The sequence below is a fragment of the Heliangelus exortis genome, chromosome 1 (genome assembly GCF_036169615.1).
Source record: "Heliangelus exortis chromosome 1, bHelExo1.hap1, whole genome shotgun sequence".
NCBI classification, from domain to species: domain Eukaryota; kingdom Metazoa; phylum Chordata; class Aves; order Apodiformes; family Trochilidae; genus Heliangelus; species Heliangelus exortis.
In genome coordinates this window covers 175,462,494-175,481,460 of record NC_092422.1, presented here as the reverse complement: position 1 = coordinate 175,481,460, position 18,967 = coordinate 175,462,494, and the positions used below count along the sequence as shown (strand labels likewise).

At 37.7% G+C, this 18,967-nt stretch overlaps 1 protein-coding gene across 5 annotated transcripts in view; it reads left to right on the top strand.

Moving 5' to 3' along the window:
- The window catches only part of CADPS2 (calcium dependent secretion activator 2), a 281,939-nt gene that overhangs the window by 52,133 nt on the left and 210,839 nt on the right, over positions 1-18,967 (top strand). For all 5 annotated transcript variants that reach the window (XR_011723932.1, XM_071733753.1, XM_071733756.1 and 2 more), the window contains exon 2: positions 7,819-7,932. Coding sequence is in view for 4 of the 5 variants with exons in the window: in XM_071733753.1 (XP_071589854.1) it covers positions 7,819-7,932 (114 nt within the window). In the remaining variant the exon portion in view is untranslated. The remainder of the gene's footprint in view (positions 1-7,818; positions 7,933-18,967) is intronic.

Below are 18,967 nucleotides of genomic sequence, written 5' to 3'. Positions count from 1 at the left end.
TAAAACTTTCCTTGATTTCCATTTCTGGAGAGGCATTGGTAAATGAGGATCCTACCACGGGCAAGGATCACTGTGTGCATCTCTGCTAGGCATAGTTCTCGTGGTCACCCTTCTGAGCCATCACCATCTTTCTTGGCTGGAAGCTTTGCTTGCACAGCTGTCAGGTGTGAGTGGTGTCCCTGAGGCTCTGGCAACCTCAAGGAAGTAAATCCACAGTGCCAGTGTGTGCACTGCAGGGGACATGGCCCCAAACCCTGGTGACACCAGGGACAGCAAGATGCAGCTGGTCTAGCTGCAATGTGTCTGTGCAGCCACTCAAGACTGAGAGCAGAGAATCAGTGAAGTCTGCTACCCAGAAGAAACAAATAGAATAATATAAATCTAGCTGGTGATTGTCAGTCAAAATCTCCAGCAAATCTTGGGTAGTAGGAGTAGGTACAAAGAAAATGATTGCAACTGCACTTGACAGCCTCATCTCAGAGGAGATAGCTTGCTTTTGCTGGGGTGTGATACTGCATTTAGGACAAACATATAGCTGATGCTTTCTTTCCTGATGTGGCATAATCTGTACAAGGTTGACAATTTTTTTCAACAATAAAGAAATCTACCACTGTTACAAGGAACTTTTAAGTAGTTAAATTATTTATGCATTTCTTTATATCTTTGTGTTCTTCTGTCCAAAAATTAGGAAGCCTGACAAATAAAAAAATAAAAAATTGTTTCTCTTTGTTATCAAATAATTTATTTTTCTCTTCCTCTCAAGTGGCCAATCTGACAATTTTGGACACTGTATATGTCTATATTTTGGTGGTCAGTGTGGAATGCTTGAATTCCTTTACATAAATGTGACTGCTTTTGTTCACTGCCTGTGATTTTTGTCCCATCGCTCTACTTCCTGAAGAAAACCAACCCCCCTAAGCCCTCTGTTCCTCATGAAGTGTCTTACAGGCCTGTCTAGGGATCTTGAATATGCTGGTATGGCCAGCAAAAGTATTTAAAGTTTCAGATTTAATAATACAGGAAGTATTTCTAATTTAAATACCCTGAAAATTACTGTTACATTATTGTTAGTCTTTCTGCTTTTTAAACCAGTGGCAGACCCACAAAAGGTAAATGCTGTGTTGTGCTTGTTCTATTAAGAACAAGAAAGGGTTTTTTAATAAATATATCAGCTAATTTTAGAAATGTAATATTTGATTCTGTGAAGCATGAGTATGTACCACAGTGTAGTCTGTGCTGAGTGACAGCAAACAGAATCCTTACATATATTGTTTTACTTGGAATAACTTCAACTTTAAGAAAGTCAAAGAACAGCTAAGGTTGCTAAGTGACAGCAAAATATTTATCCAGTACTTAGAAAATCAAACTGGTTTATGCAGTGAATTGTAAAAGCCTGTATGTTGTGTGCCACCCACCTGCTGTATAGGACCACCATTGTACACTTGCATAACTCAGCAAAGTAACCACAGCTATTTCACCTCTCTTAATATTGAAATTCTCTAATACTATTTATTTAGCCTTCTTCCTCAGAAGAAAATCTTTCCTGTAATTCACTATAAATTAAGTCTCTGAGTCTTTGCTCTGAAATGCAAGTAATATTCTCTTCATACTGGAAGAGGAGTCAAGGTGGGGGGAAGGAGGGGAAATAACTCTGCTTGCTTTGCAGGCTTATTCTCATCACCAGTGTGAGATGAAACTTATTTACAGCCAATGATGTGGCACAGGCATTTTGTTTTTCTGGAAGGAGAGGATAATGATGGGTTCAGCCTAAGGCTCTGTGCCATACCCTGTGCTGTCATAGTGGAAATGTCTGTGTGGCTTTCTAGAGTCCAGCCCTGTGGATAAAGCCCTCTCCATCACCATGGGTGGTGGTGGATAGCTGGGGTTATGGCAGGGGTGATCAGGGATGAAAGCTCTTGAGTCTTGCTCAACAATGGAGTGAGAGTTGTTTCAGGTGTTGCTAGGTGCTGTCCTGCTGTTCCTAAGGCTCATCTGAGAAGAGGAAAGCCTTCTGTCATGAGTTCAGCAGTACCCCCACCCAGCTGAGCTGGGAGACTCTGTAGAAGAGATGCAGGAAGGGATTCACTGAGCTCCACATCTGTGAGCACACTACTGAGGTTGGAGGATGTGAGGTGGAGAGAACAGGGGGATCTGCACTCTTAACCAGCTACCTTTCATGTGATTTCACTCTGCCTTAATTCAAAAATCTTAAAAAAATACATCAAAAACCACATGAAGTTCATGCATGCTCCTTCTGTAGGCATGTGGAGCTCAAGTTGAAAGCTTGGTTTGGTGTGCAAGCAGACCTGTTAAACATATAGGGCCTTGAACATAGGGTCTGTTTGAATTGCTGGGGTATTGTCGGTATTTGAATTTTTTTTCATCCTGCAAGTGGTGTGTTAAATTCAGTGTTGCTGTAAGTTGATTGACCTCTTGTATCATCTAAGTCTGGCTCTGGGCGAGGGTATGGACAAGTGCGATGGATTATCCTACAACAAAACACAATTTCAAACATCAGAAAGTTAGACCTTGGCCTAGTTTCTACTCTTCTTTAATTTTTTTTTTTTTTTTCATCTTTGAAAAAACCTGGCAGGACAAGAAACAAAGTTATGCTCTTCTTTCTCTTAAACAAAGTTAAGAAGTGTGTAAGTGGAATGGAAATGGATTTCTTTGTGCCTTAATTTCTGTTCATTCAGGAGATGCAAATTTTTATCTACTGACTGAAATGGAAGAGACAGCTATTTGTAGGAACACTCATCGGGTATTTCTTTTTCCACTCTCCTTTCAAAAAAAAAAAAAAAGGATAATTTTGGCTAAAGTTATCAAAAAGCAGCTCCTGCTGTGGAAGGAATTGGACAAAATGGCAAAGTTTGGAAATAATAAAGCGTCTTATTTTTAGGGAAGTTTTCAGGGATTTGAGTCATGTTTAGTGTTCCATATCATATATATTGCATCTAAGAATTTGGGGAGTGGCTCTTTGGTTGGCTCCTCCATAGCCTTTTATTTTTGTATTCTGGGTAAGAAATATTTCATCTATCTCTCTCTTCATTTGCAGCCATCACCTCCTGCTATTTTCTGAAAATACCCAGATGGTCAGAGAGAGGGTAATTTCACACTGCAGTGCGGGTGTAGAGAAGCAGCGATGCTGTCGCTTGTGTTAAGGTCAGGGGCTTATTGACACGCAGATCTCAGTTCCGAGTGTGGAGATGTGCAACCTGCGGTCATTTCTTTGCTAGATTTCTAAAATTGCCACAAGGTGGCAATGGTTCAGAGCGTTGCTCCTCCGGTGTCAGCTCTTGGGCTGCCTGCGCTTGCGGGGATGGGGTCAGCCGCAGGCAGTGATTGCAGAGCAGCATTCTTAGGGCTCAGGGGCACAGGGGTGGAGGCTGCTTGTGGCCAACACACAGGCGACGTTTTTCATTTTAAGGGCCGGAATTTCCTTGGGGTCAGTTGTGCTGTGAATGGTGCCTTTGTCGGCTGCTGTTGGCTGCATGGGTTTAGGGCAGCAGTGAGCTGCGCTGTGTACTTAGGTTAGAGATTCTCTGAATCCAGCATCCAGCTCTGTGAAGCTGGGGTTTTATTTCTTCCTTCTTTCTTTCAAAGAGAAGATAAACAGTATTACTGTTACAAGTACATGCACACTTCATATTTCTTTCAAAATGTGGGTGTTTATTATTTAATGAGGTAAAACCTATGGCATTGAAACTATTCCCTAAACTGCCAGATCTGTTTGAAATACAACTTCTTAAAAACTAAGAATTTACACTCTTTGTAAAATTCATTTATTGAAATTGTTTTAAGGTATGAGTGGAACCATAAATGCCTCTAGGTTTTCATACCCAAGTTTTATTCTAGAAGGGAAAAAGCAAATCTTTAAATTAGTACTGGAATATATTGGGATATAAAAGACTTCTTTAAAATATTAAAGGCAATGTGAGATTTTTTTTTTTAATAGTTGACTGAGGCTCTTTTGGTACCTTTGTGTTATTCTGTAAATAACCAAAAGTGAAAGTGTTACCGCAACTTAAAAAAAAAAAAAAAAAGAAAAGAAAGTTATTCTTAATTAAGTAGCTCTGAAAAGTTTATTGTATCTTGAGTATATACTTTCATTTTTTGGTAATTTCCTAAGGTTAACAAATGTAAAGTAAAAAATAAATGCTACCTTTTGTTAGAGGCACAAGAATGGAGGGGCAGAGAAATTTTTATGTTGAGTGGATGCAGTAAAGAAAAAGCAAATTTGAAGGCAGTTACCCTTGTTTTCCTTTAAAGTTGTCTATCATTCTGTAGAATGCTATGAAACCTGATATTCTGAGTTGCTGGAGTTTGTTATATATTCTCTCATGACACAGAAGTAGTTATTTATGAGGCATCACATAGAACACCAGTTTTTATACCACTGAATGTGGTATAAATGAAATGTGAAATCCAAATAAGCAATACAAAACTGAAGCAGATCGATGGAAAACAAGAATCAATGAAGCTTTGCTGTAAACTGCAGGTGATAGAGTTCAGTTTAAATCTGGGTGTACAAGCAGTAGCATCAATTTTTATGAACTGGTCATTGTTCTTTCTGTTAGAATTGAAACTCAAATACAGAGGCACAGAGAGTAAAGGTGTAAAGAAGTAGTGAGGGACTGAAAACATCGATCTGACCTGTATTGCATGGAGGAAAGGTGGAAAGGGCATGTGCAATGGCAAGGTAATCCTACTGCAGGTAGATTTGCAGCTCCTTTAGGTGAACTTCTACCAGACATAATCTGGCCAGAGTTTTTGCCTTCAAGATTAAGCATTTCAGTTAGGATGTGGGTTGTGCATGATGTCCACATCTCTTGTTCCATGTTAACCAAGATGGACAACTTCAAAGGCAGCTCAGCCTTGGGTAGGTTGAGCAGTTTGGCCAACAGTTAATGTCCTGTACAGATGCTTTTTTTTTTAATTTCTATTTGCTATGATGGCATTCTGATGCAATTAGACTTCCCTTCCCTTCTCTCACCCTCTTCCCCTGCATTTCTAAGATACTGTCTTCACTGATAGTTTTGTTTTGTTTCATTTTTAAAGGCACTTGGCTGCAAATTGGTGGGTGTTAATTAAACCATCAAAATTACCAATATAAAAAAATAATGAGTGAGAATTCACTGTACGCTCAATATTCTGAAAATAGAAAAGTAGAGGAACAATACACAACAGTAGAGTACTATGAAGTATTCTCTATCTTGACTTTAATGCAACTGTATCTCTAAATACATCAGTACTTGGGACCTGTAAAATAGACTTCAAATCATGCTTAGTGCAGGGTATAACCTCATATTTTCCAGTGTAATTATTATTTTTTAGTTTTGCAGAAGTCTTCCCCTTCATGTCCAGATTTTTCCTTAAAAAATCCATAAATGACACATTTTAAAGTAATTTGAGAAACATACACTAATCCTAAAATGCCACTCAACCCTTGGAATTACTGACTACCTGAAGCAGCGAATATGAAAGAAGCTTTATAATAAATATATTAAAGTCATTTCAGTTTGCTGAAGTGTAATGGTTAGAAACGAGGAAGTTGGAATTTAATTTATATTTCATTGACTTATTCGTAATGGTTTTGTTTGATACGAGGGTCATAGACAAGCAAATCACCTAAAGAATGAAGTCTGCAAGCATGAAAACACATTTCCATAATTGCCTTGGCAGGAAGCCCACATGTTCTGGGGGCAGAGCTGGGACTGTTCCATGGGATGAAGGAGCTGCTTGCTCAGTAGTGGTGCACTGTCTGTGGGACTGCTTGGCTCTTTCTTAAGTCCTCTGTGAGAATAAGTGCATGCTAAAAGAACTCCTGACCATCATTAATAATATACATTTTCTGATATCTCAGCTTGTATCTTTAGAAAATAAGAGAAGAAGAAGGGAATGAAGGGAAAGAGCTATGGTATGAATGGGAATAAAGTTTGATTTTTGTTAGGAACAGCTGACCTCTGTGGTGCATATTCTGAGCAAGGAACCAAGAGGTGCATAGATGCCTTTTTTGGTGTATGTTCAGACACAGTAAAAATACTTCTCTGCCACTGAATTTTAACCAGCATTTTTCCAGGCTGGCAATGTGTCAATGTTGGGCTGCTGCTCTTAAGAGATTGTGCAGGAAATTTTCCAAGTCACAGCAACCTCTGTTGAAGTTTGCTTGTCTCCATGGGAGGCATTTTCTGCTGTAGAGGTTTCTTGGTGCTTGTTCTGTATTGCTAAATGTTTTGTTAAGTTGAGGAACAGAATTATGTATTTTTAGCTAGTTTGGATTTTTTTTCAAGGGCACAGATCTTTGGCTTTGCATTGCTACTGCCTATGTTTCACCATTTTTCAGGGGACTTCTCATATCAAGTGTTCAGATGACATCTATACTTTTTCTCACTGTGAGAATAGCACAGCTTTCAAGTTTGTATTCAATTTGAAGAGAGTTTTGGAGTAAATTGCTATGTTTCATAGAAGCGTATAGCTTAGCAAACTTTTATGTAGGATAAAAATTCTCCTTGATATGATGGAAATAGGGATGAAGGTAGAAATGAAACAAGATAGCAGTAATTTTTCTAATCTTGAAACATTGTGGTAGCATAAATGGCTTCAAAGTGTTGACACCAGAGACCCGAAAGCATAAGGTCACCAAACTTACTGTAGATGCCCAAAAAGTTCTTCTGTAAGGAAGAATTATGTGATTGGGTTAATGTTGCAGGTTGGGTTAATGTTACTATTACAAATACAACTTTTTGCCCTCTGGGAAAATATTTTTAATTTCTGGCTATACTTTTTTTTTAAATCTTTTTTTTCTAAGCAAAATACAAGAAGGATAAAAAAACCCTTCTCTATTAGTTGTGTTTGAAATTTTGTAGTGTTAATTTTAAAGTTCAGGAAAATTCTCTGTAATAAAGGCTTTGCATTAATTTTAAAGTTCTGGTAAAGCAAAACAACTATTAACTGTTGCTTTGTTATACTGCATGTTAGTGGCAGATTCCTTTTATGTAGCTTTCTAAATTCTCACAGATTTGATAAGGAGAAATATCTTACCAAATATTTTAAGAGTTGATAGGAACCTTGGCAAAAGCCTGAATCCCTGTAGAGTTTACAGATTTTGCTTTTTCCCATAACGTTAAATAAAATGGGTTGATTATGAGGTTTAGTCATTTAATGTTACCTTCTAGGAGTCTTTTTAAAAAGTGCACTCATATGAAATTCACCAAATGTAGTTTGGTATCAGTCTTGGAGTCTTGTGGCTGCTGTTCCTTGAGATGGGTTGTTTCACATAATTCAGAGTGGTGTTACATCACTGGCTAGATATCTGTTTTCTTCACAGGGAGCATGTTTTATCCATTTACTTGACACTGAGCATGCTTGTTAAAACCTGCCAATGGTAACTCCTAGATTACTCCAAAACATGGCAGCATTTTTAGTTGTTTTTCACCTATTTGAAGGATGAAATAAACTGGAAATATTTGAAGACTATAGCTAAGGTCTAAATTTTATTTGCTGATGCTTCTGCCATGAGGAAGGTGAGCTATTTTATTCAGCATAAGCATATAAAATATTATTACTCAGAAGAAATATCCATACACACTTACCCATAGCATCCTGAGGACACAAGGGAAAGAGTAGAAATTTACTTGCAATCTGTGTACCTGCCTTGCCCAGGTGGGAATCTCAAGAGCTGTGACTCAGTAGCCAGAAAGCCTCTGCCTTTTTTTCCTTGTTCACATCTTCCAAGTGTGTATAGTGCTGCCTATTTTTACTTTGAGACTAACTATTTATTGTTGTTCTTTCCCCTCTCCTTTTTTTTTTCTTGCACAGCTCAATAAGCAGCAGCTGCAGGTACTGAGGGAACGTTTCCAGGCCTTTTTGAATGGGGAGACACAAATTGTAGCAGATGAAGCATTTTGCAATGCTGTGCGAAGTTACTATGAGGTAAGTTATGCCTTTTCTTTCCTGTTTTCTTTAAAAAGTTCATAGGATTTCTTTTAATGCAGATATAAGGAAATTAATTTTAAGCCTCAAAGGCTGTGAGCTTCCAAACCTTCTTGAAATAGCTTCCTCCTACTCTACTTTTGCTGCTTTAAAAGTTAAAATCCACTGCCTGGGCACAAGAGATAAACTGAATTGAAAAATATCCACACTTTTGGAAAAACAGCAACAAAAAAAGAAAATACAAAATGAAAACTGCCTGGTGATAAAAAACTTACCTCTTTTAATCAGCTCTTCAATTGTAAGTTACCATCTTGAGGCATGCATCATCTGATTTTTAGTTACCGTGCAGTTTTTTATCAAGAGAAATCTCCTGTTCCCTTCATTCCACAGAGGTGGGGCAGCTCTTATGATTTGCTGTGACCTTCCAGGTGTGCTCCAAGTATCTTTGCATCACTCTCAAGTCTGTGACACCATGGGCTAGTGGGGTCTTCATCCCTTGTTAATAAACTGTAAAATCCTACCAGCTCTAATTTCTTTTTTCAGTCTCTTCTTGTAGTTGTTGTTTATTCCACCCACTAATTCTGTTTTCCATTCTTGAGAGATCTCCTTCCACACTTGCACAACCTTCTCCAGTTGTGCCATTTGAGTTAGCATTTGCAAGTAATTTTTAATTTCTATTAATTGTTGTGATAGTTAGTTTTATGCAATATTAGGTTTAATGAACTTTGCAGAGGTGGCATCCAGCTGGAGATTTCGTTCAAGCTACTACTCTTCTTCAGTGCATTTTAGTCAAACTTTACACATCTTACCATGTATTCTCATATCATTGCTTATATGTCTCCTGTGGCTTTTTCATTTGCTTCATTAGGTATTTGTTGAAAACACTAATCTCTGGTACTTCATGTGTGTTTTGGTGCTGCTGTGCTCTGATACCTTTGTATCTCTAACTTCCACATATGACCCAGCACATCTCCTGTTTGCTGATGTTAGTAGTTTGTGTTATGGACATCTTGCTTATCTCTCTCATACAACATCTAACCAGCTTCATTGTTAATTGCCTTATATTTAGTTACTGAGATGCAGTTCAATTTTATCTGGCATGGAAGGAAACAAATATGTGGTCTGCATATTAATTACTTTGCTCTGAGAATTAATTTCCTTTTAATCCTATGCAGTAGTTGGGGTTTCAGACTTCATACAATAGTCTTTGCAAAGCCAAACTATTCTCTCTGCTGGAGCTGATTTTCCATACCCAACTCTTGAACTCTGAACATGAAAGAGTAAGTTTGTTTTGAGGATTTGGCATAAATCCTGGATCACTAGTTGTAGGTGTTTCGAGTCACTAAGTCTATCTATAATTACTAGGTTTGTTCATAATTTGTAATCTTAAAATCTAAGAGTAGGTTTCTAGGATTTAGGAACTTGTAGCTCAGTCTTCAATTCACTTTTCTAGTAATACTTGCTAAAAGAGTAATTTACATACTTAATAAATAAATTAAAATTTTAGCATCAATTTCACTGTTATAAGAGTCATGCTCCTCTGTGAAGACTATTTGGGAAGATGTACACTCGTCAATTTTCTTGCCATATCCTCTGGTATCATGCCTTTTTTTTTAAGACTTTTAATTAATATTTGTACATTGTTTTTAATTTATCTCAAAAATCTAATAAGAAAACAACTACTAGGAAAAGTTACATTAACTCTCCAGAGATGGATAATTTCTTGTTTTGCATAATCTCTCCCTAGCATCTCACCACACTTCCAGAAATTTAGCATGATTCATTTCCTACACATATAATTAAAATTGTCTTGAAGAATTATTTATTCTTTCAGCTTTAGTTGAGGTATGGGAATGTTTACACTTCTCTTTCTGTAATCATTCTCTCAGAGTTACCACAAGACTATTTTTTTTGAAAATTCCATTACAGTCATTGAGACAGATTCTAATTGGTAGAACATCAGATGTTGATGATACTTTTTGGATAAAGAGAAAATTCAATCATATGGCAATTTATTATGAGTAATTATATTGGACACACTGCTAAGTGTAAAATTAAGTGAGAAAGTGATTTATGAAATAAAGTGTTTCTGTGCATATTTCAATGATTTTTTAAAAAGTTATTAGTAAAATAGTAGCTAATCTTTTATCCTTCAGTTCTTGCATGCTCTTTTGTGGCAACTGGAAAATGCTCTTGTGCAGAACCCCAAGAGGTTCATTCACTGCCTTTAATATACATACCTGTTAAAGGTACCTTGAGCTAAATTCACAGTACTAATTATTTACTCTTTCATGTATAGTCATAGATATGAGTAAAATGGGTGCAGAGAAGTGTAATGCATCTTTGAAATACCGTAAACAATTTTTAATTTTTCAGTATTATCATGATTGCAAGTTTTCAGGTTTTCAACTCTGTACTTAAAGTGTTGTGCACCTGCAAGAAATGTTATGTTTTTCCTTGTATGTGTTTTTCCTTGTTTTCTTGCTGCTTCATTTTAAATACATGGTTCCAAGCCATAATTACTCCATGCTGTTTACATTTGAATGTTAAATGCAGGATCTGTAGCAGTTAGCCCTATGAGAGGTTTTTGGAATTTAAAATCGGACTTAGTTTTTGTCCCTGTTTGCCTGTGCTACAAAGATCATATTTAACTAAATTTCTATTTAAATTCAGATGCTGTAGTCCATAGCAAACTAAGTTGCTGTCTGCCACAGCCAGGCAATAGGAAAAAACCTGACATAGTGTAAATTGATGAGGCAAGAGATTTGTGTACAATACCAATTAATAGACTGTCGGTGTCTGGCTCAGAGGGCAGGATTTAGGAGAGTTTTTTAAAAGTGAACAAACAGTAGAAAACAACCAAAATTAACAATAAGAAAGAGCAGAGGTCCCATGTCATTGAGTCATAGCATGGTTTGGAAGGGATCTTAAAGATGATCTAGTCCAACCCACATGCCACTGGCTGGGACATATTTCTCTAGATAAGTTCCTCAGAGCTCTGTTGGACCTGTCTTTGAACACTCCAATGATGAAACATTGTTGTCTCTGGACAACCTGTTTCAGTGACTCACTACCATTACCACAAGAAATTTCTTCCTTCAATCCAAGTTTAGCCTCTCCAGTTTTCTAAACAGTAAGAGAAAACCTTTCCCTGATGCTGTTCATCTTCAGCAGTAGTCCTGGAGATACCATCCTCCTTCAGTATCAAATCTTGAACTGCCAGTGTACTGGCTGCACGTTGCTGGTCAGATGTGCATCAGGAGCTGTAGGCAGTCCTCTCCCAAACCTAACTGGGCTGCTTTGGTCAGTCTTGTTCATGTAGCCTGCCTTCCCTCTCCTCTTGAGGCCTGGGACAACTTCCTTCTCTGTGCTGCATGGGGTGTGCAGAAAAGATTCCCCGTGTGGAGTTTGGCAACCGCTTGAGGTGGTTATGGTGTGAGGCAAACCCCCTGCTTGGGCATAATCAGAGTGGCTGATAATAGGCTGTTAAGGAGTTCTACAGAGACTGAAAATGAGAGAGAATTATATGTAAAATAACCCTGTAAACATCTGCCAGTGGAGATCTACTCATGATAACGTTTCTTTGTTTTGATCAAATCTATGGTGAGCATTTACAGGCATCCTGAAAATGTTTCCCTTCCCTTAACGCAGAGCAATTGTTTGACCCATAGTGGAAGCACACACTAGTGTGAGAAAAGCAGTGATTTTTTTCTTGCACTTATCCTTAGAAAAAGATGAATTGTGTTTATTGAAGCTTTTTTATATGAAGACCTTCAGATGTTGTATTAGTCTAAAAAACATTGAGATATTTCTGCAAAGGAAGGAATGAAGCAGTGATGGTATTTCTGCCTGTTAGTACAGAACTATTGGTCTGAAGGGGTTTTGCACGTATTTAAAGAAAATGAGGGGCAAAAGGATCTTGCTGATGAAGTTGGAGAAAAGAACTAGCTTTCTGGACTAAGTTGTATTTTGTTTGCTTTTGTGGCTTAGGTTTTAGCATCAGCTATTTTAGGCACATAATTTTTATTCAAGGCAACAAAAGGCATAATTGATCCTGATGAATATTCTGGGGATGGAAATGACCCCTAAAGGAACTAAAAAGCATTCATTAGAACCAAAGTGTAGTAGACACAAAATATATAGTAATTAAATGTTGGAACATTCTGTTTTGATATTATAGAGGCAAAATAATGGAATCAGTAGATTAAACATTTATTTAAATACATTAGGTTAATTATTGTAGAAGCCATCTGGGCTTCAGGGCAAAAAATTCAATGGTTTCTATTTTTGTTTGCTTTTCTTGAAAGTCATAATTGTCATACATAGGTATTGAAGGATATGGGCTTTTTGCTCTGTTCAGATCCTCTTCAGGAGGATCTAGGCCAGCTTGGGATTTAGTGTTCAAGTCTCATTTGAAGAAGCTATTTCAACAGGATGTTTTCTTACATTAGCTTTGGGATAATCATGTATTTTGCCTTGTCAGGGAGCCTTTCAACAATATATTCATAGTTGCCCTTATCAGCACTCACACAGTTTGCTTCTTCTCAATTGCTTTAAAACATTAGCAAACTGGAGATCAGTGTAATGTTGGCATGGGGGCTGTTATTTTTGAGGTCTCTTTTAGGCCAGTTCTTTCAAAAAGCTTCATTAAAATGTTTGTAGACCACATCCAAGAAAGTGCAGGAGGTTCATTTCAGTGACCCATTTAATTGAAGAAGCTCTAAGGCCTTCAACATTTTGAATCAGAAACCACATTTCGGTCTGATGTGGAGATAGTCTCAGTCTAATTGTTTTCCTCCAAAAATAAGGGGAATAAGATACAACAAATTAAAGCCATGCTTTACATGATCTCGACTAGACCTCCTCTTTGCTAAGGGGAGACCTGACTGAGTCAAAATGTAGGTTTTGTGGCTGATGGCTTTCTCTGACACTGCTGCTGTATTTTGCTTGCATGGAAAATGAAATCCTCTAGTCTCTTGCTTTACAGATAGCTACATGTGACTACAGTCTTTGGGGTTTTGAAGACTGGAAGTCATATTTTCACTTCCACACATATGGTGTCAGAGGAGCAAAGCATTCTACTGTCCATCTGCACAGAGCATAATTGCCAGGTGTTGAAACTATGTCTTTCCAGTCTCTTTGGACACTGGTATTTGTGGATGATCATTATTAATTTGACTGAAGATGTCATTCATACAGTTTCCATGTTAGCATTGCAGTTGTAATTATAACAGAGCTGTATTTCAAACTTCTAAATGAGGTAGGTAGTTGACAGATGGTGTTAAGTGCATTAATTGCACCAGTTCCCTATCTTTGCAAGTTGTATGTGCTGATAGGAGAAGAAGAATAAATGGTTCACAGAATTTAGATTTTTTTAAAAAAAGCCCAATAATGCTATCCTTTTTGTTCACTTTGTGACCACTGTTTTTCCAGGCAAATAAGGAATGCCTTTTAGATCTGACAGTATACAGCAGAAATAATTAGTGTTGGGGAGTGTGGTGTGTCTGCTGTACTAAGCACTTTGTGACATAATTTACTTGTTTATTAGGTAAATTCTGAATGTCTGTTAATCTGAACAAACCAATTAGAATACCAGGAAGGGCTCAAATTGTTCCACAACAGCGAATTTGGTCTTTGTTGCTTAATTATTTTTCTCCTAATGCCAGTGCTGTTCCACTCAGCCTCAGAGGGAAACAAGATTTGTCTGGATGTTGGTTTTGCACAGTTAATAGTATGTTGCACTATACAGATTTTTGTTGATACTGTCTTCTGGTCAACTACAACCAGTGGAGTTTTCTTCAGCTAGCCTGAGAAGAATAAGAATGTGACAGTTTAACAACAGAGCTGCAGAAATTTTGAGGAGATCATAAAATTTTATTATCTTTTCTTTTAATCTTGGAAATGATTACTTGGAGGAAATTTTCTTTCACTAGATAAGAAAGTATGACAACTCTTGATCTTTTTAAGTTATCCTGCCCACTGCCTTTCCCAGGTTTCAGCTCAGAATTTACCTTAAGGCTCTTTGGACTTGGAAATACTACTTCAAAATATTTCATTTAAAGAGTTACATTAATGTAAATTTACTTTCCCTTGTGCCTTTATGTTGTGATGTCTGTGTTCCAGTCAGGAGTATCTCAGGGACTCTCCAAAGTAATGGGGAGCAACAGGACACTTTCCTCTCTTTTCAGCAGTCAAGTGGATATTATGTGGATATATATGTGGATATATGTGGATATATATATTCCACAAGTTGCCTGTGGACTCTAAGCCAAAGTTAATCCAAACAGCTCTGGACTCTCCTGACTCTGTAGACACTTGCATTTTCTCACCTTATTTGTTTAGGCTTCAGGTTATGCAGAAAATTGGCATATTTTTTGAATTAATAATTCCACTGAATTGCAAGGAACTAATAGCTGAGGATTTCTTGATTTCAAAGCAAACAAACAAACACCAAACTCAAGCCACCATGCAAACAAATAGCAAAGGAGAAAACCTTCTGTTTTATGTACTGTTAGACTGAATTTCTATGCCTAGTATATACTCTGGATATTATTGCATTTACTCTTAAGATTCTAGGCAGTGGGATAAACAACTTTTGTTTGTGTATTTTGATTGTACCTATTCCTTGTCATTTTACTCTGTAATAGAAAACCTTACCTGTCAAATCCTTAGAGACATGAGACTTGTCAAAATCTTAAACTGTAATGTCTGGAAAAATTGGCATTTTGTTCTTAATGGTGAATTGATAATCTCTGAGTAAATGAATTTAGAGAAAACATGGAACTAAGGGGATAAAAGAGGTCAGCAAATGCATGGCTGAAATCCAGAAGTCAGTAAATGAGAAGTGAGGTTTTAAATTCTCACTGTTCTTTCTCAACCCCATTTCATTTCTGTTCTATTGCTAATTTCAAAAGACATCAACAAATGCTTATATCCTGATAATTGTGAAGGCAGAACACAGACAATAATGATGTAAATGTTTTTTCTTCATGATTGTTTTCAGGTTTTGATTGATCTGCATTTTCCATCACGGGGTATTGTTGAAAAGCCAAATCAGAAAAAAAAAATCTCAAGCTTTTATTTTCTGATGTAAGCCCTACAGTGCCATAGAGATGGCTTTTTCTGTTTCATGTTGCCTGTAAAAGATTTTACTCCTAAAAGAGCTAAGAAGTTTCTTCAAAGTTAAAACCAGGCATAAATTTGCTGTCCACCCAAAGTTCTCAAGAAGAAAACAACATTATCTTAAACAAAGCATACTCAGATAAATAGATTATCTAGTCTGTTACAGTTAGTAAATGCCTGCTCTGGGCACTGCTAGTGAGCAGTAAGTACCTCATTAAGGAAACTATTCTTTCCACTTGCTCTTGTCATCAAACATTTCCCCTAATTTCCTACTTCAGGTTTTCATATTAAGTTAAGATCATTGCTTAGTTTGCTGGTTTTTAAGTGTAAATGGAATGACCTCTGCTTTTTTTTGTATTACCCTTTGTATAAATGGGTCTGTCTTTTGCCTCCTTAGCAATACAAAAATGCTGAGCAGACTACATATTTTTAATATGTACAAAATAATTTGCTATTGTCCCTCTCTAGACCTTTCACTTTTCTTCTTTCTAACTTAGGGTTTCAGAGAGAAACCCAAATCCTAGTCAGGCTCTGATACTTTAGTTCTGCTTTATGCTTTTTTACTCCTGTAATTCCTCTTACCCAGCTAGGTGATGGTCTTTATATAAGTGAGTGCTCAGCAGGGATATGAATTTTAAGACTGATGTAAAGGAAGGAGGATTCACAAGTGACTGTAGTGGGGTAGTCATGCTGTGTGTCTTGGAGCTATGTCTGCAGGTGTTCTTAGGAAGTGCCCATGACAGCTGAACACAGAGCTACCCTGTCTGTAGTGCCTCAGTTAGTGCAGAGCTTGCTTCTGTCTCTCTGCTTGCCAGCACGTTGTCATGGAGGTGTCCTCCTGTGTTCAGAGCTCAGTCCCACACAGCATTCCTGCTGGCACAGATGCCTGTGACTGGCAAGATGATTCAAGACAGTGCTGCTGTCTTAAGTTTGTTTTCTTCAGAAATGCAATAGCGAAAATACAAAATTCTGCATCTATATTTATAGATTCATATAATCCTAGACATGCATATGATTTCTCAGATTTTTCAGCAGTGATAGCAAAAAAAAATTGTCAAGGTGTTCCCCTGTGGTGTGCTACAAGGTCAGCACTTCCCAGCTAGAAAGCTGCAAGTGGGTGCCTGGGAGCTGAGAGCACTGTGTCCCTTTCAGCATTGCCCCTCAGCTTGGGATGTCAGCATGACATCATGTTTGCCCAGCATGAGAAAATAAGTAAGCTTCTGAGGGGGAGACTATGATTTTTTAGTTACATTTAAGTGTTCGTGGTATACCTGTCCTAGAACTAGCAAGTTTTTCTTTGAGAGCAGCAGGCATCCTTTGTTTGTATGTGTTTGTATCTCTGCACTTTCACTGTGATCTGTACAGACCACGAAGAGTACTTTATTCTGCTCATGCTGCTGCTGCAGAGCCTTCCAAGTCTTAGATTAAGAAGTACTAATCAGAGATCGGATTTTATTTTCAATGAAATCCAACATTTTCTCAGACCTTTCTTCATGATCAGCATAAAATTATCCATGAATATGTACTTACCTCCCTGTTTAGCTGTCTAGTTCTGAGCTGTTCTTGCACTGTTGTAATGAGCTGTGGCACATGCAATGTGATCAGTAGCATTGAAATGACCAGCTCAAACCCCTTTGATTTTACTTTGTCATCTGATCCCTTTGCACTTTCCTCCATGGCAGCAATTTGTTATTGGAGATAAGTCTTTGAATTAGAAAATATTTTCTATTCTTGCCATTTATTAAGAAGTAATTTCATAATTTTAAACTCTAACATCTTTTTAATGGAAAGCAAATTACCTTTTTTACTTGCCTTTTGAGCTTTTGGTAGCTCAATACAACTTAATGGAAAAAAATATGAAAAAAACACACAGACAAATCTTTTACAAAACTTGATTTTAAAAAAAGTCAATGGACATTTAACAAGGTACACAAACTTTATAACATCCAAGCAGTAGTAATGTGTCAGGTAAAAGTTGAAGGAATTCAGTATCCTTTCTCAGATACTAACAGATAAAAGGATTTGTCTGGTGAAAAATACCTGAGGAAGGGAGGTTCATGTGATGATTTCCATTACCCCAGTTCCAGTCATCAGGGCTCAGGGACATCCACTACTGGCCACCTTTCCATCACTGATAAAGTAATAAGGCAATTAACCATGAAGAGCTTTTTATTACTGTCTTCATTTCTGTGTAGGCAGTCTCCTGTGTCTGGAAAATGAGCCTTGCATCAATTGTTAAAATGTTTCCTTTTCTCCTTTCTCAGAAGTTTGTTTTTGAGGATAGGTGGGAGGGATAGGGGTGAAATGTTGGAAGCTCTGTAGTCTTACCGGCAAAATCAATGGATTATCTTTTCCTTACTGTAGTGAAGTCTACTCCTTCTCTGCTTATATTGGGTGAGAATTGTGGACTTATAGAAGTGATCTTAAAATGCAAACTTTTTTCTTCTGGACGGTTGCATCCTGTCTGAAAAATTACGCAAAATGTTCAACTGAGAAAAGAAGGTAGGCTGGCCCTTGCGGGTCCCGGTACCTGATGTGATTTCTGTAGCTGGAGAAAAAAGTTATTTTGAAATGTAGGTTCTGAACTGATGCTTGCAGCAGTCATTGGTGATTAATTGTAAATGATCCCTGTTGCCTTATTCCAGCCCTCAGCCTTCTGACTGTTCTTCAAACAGTTCTGCAGCAAATACAATTGAGAAAATTAAACAAGGGAACAAAGTGATGCTTTCCATTTATCTCCCTCTGTTTCTCTGCATGCTTTGAGTTGATGGCTCTTCTGTGCCTTGCTCCTGGCAAGGGACTCAGAGGGGAATAAGAGTGAGCGTGTGTCTCGAAGTGTGCTGGGAGCATACAGCTCCACCACAGCTGTGCAGCTCACTGTGATGCTTTCAGCTCTGTTTCCCACTTGGACTTCTGAGCATATCCATAAAGGCTCACTGGGAAGTAATCTAAAGCTTTCATCTTTCAGCATGAAAGAGATTTACCACTTTCCTAATCCAACTAGCAGTAAGTACTGCTTCAGAAAGTCCATCTATTGATGAATTGATGAAGAATGAGAAGATAAAGAGTGCCCTTCCTCTCTACTTGAGTGGTTCTTTGAGCATGTGAATCACTTTTAACTGCATTTCCCCTTCAGTTCAGAGAAGGGTCAAAAAGATAGACTACGTTCCTATTTTATGTTTACATGTCCATGAACATAACACTGAAATTAAAGGTGAGCTTGAGACAAGTATCTGTAACTAAACAGAAGTGCACTCCTTTTGTACTCTCGTGTTACATGCAGTGTTAACTACACCATCACCTCTATACCTCTTCACATTAGTGATGTTCAGCTTACTCTGCAGCTCAGTTGATTTTATTTTTATTTTTTTCTTCCTCGTATGACAGCTACACTATAAAATCTTTTTGTCTGAAGGATTTTCAAGTGCACAGAGCTTCACAGCTAAAGCCGCATGCTTGTCATTTGCTAGCAGCATGTTCTGTTGTCACATGATGCCTTGGGAAAGGTACAGGAAGACTCATCATTTGCATGTATCACCTGGGTGAATACCAAAGGGTAATGTGAATCTCTTTCCCCTCAGCTGTCTCCTCAGTGTAATACCCCTGTTAAGGCTCCTGATGCCACCATTATACTACTTAACTTCAAAGCTAAGATTAAAAGGAAGGACTCAGCCAAGACCACACCAATCTCAGGCCCTAAAGAGAAGATGAATAGGAAGAGTCCAAGTTGAGTTATCCAGGATGAGTTGTCACCCTTTCATGAGTAGAGAATTTATCACCACTAGAGGAGTTTGCTTTGATCACACAGGTATCTTGGTAGTGGCCAAGTATTAGCCAAAATATATGGGGATGCTGGAGTCCTATCTGTGGATTTCTTTGAAACAAGAGCTAGATGTCACCTTAGGGTCCACTT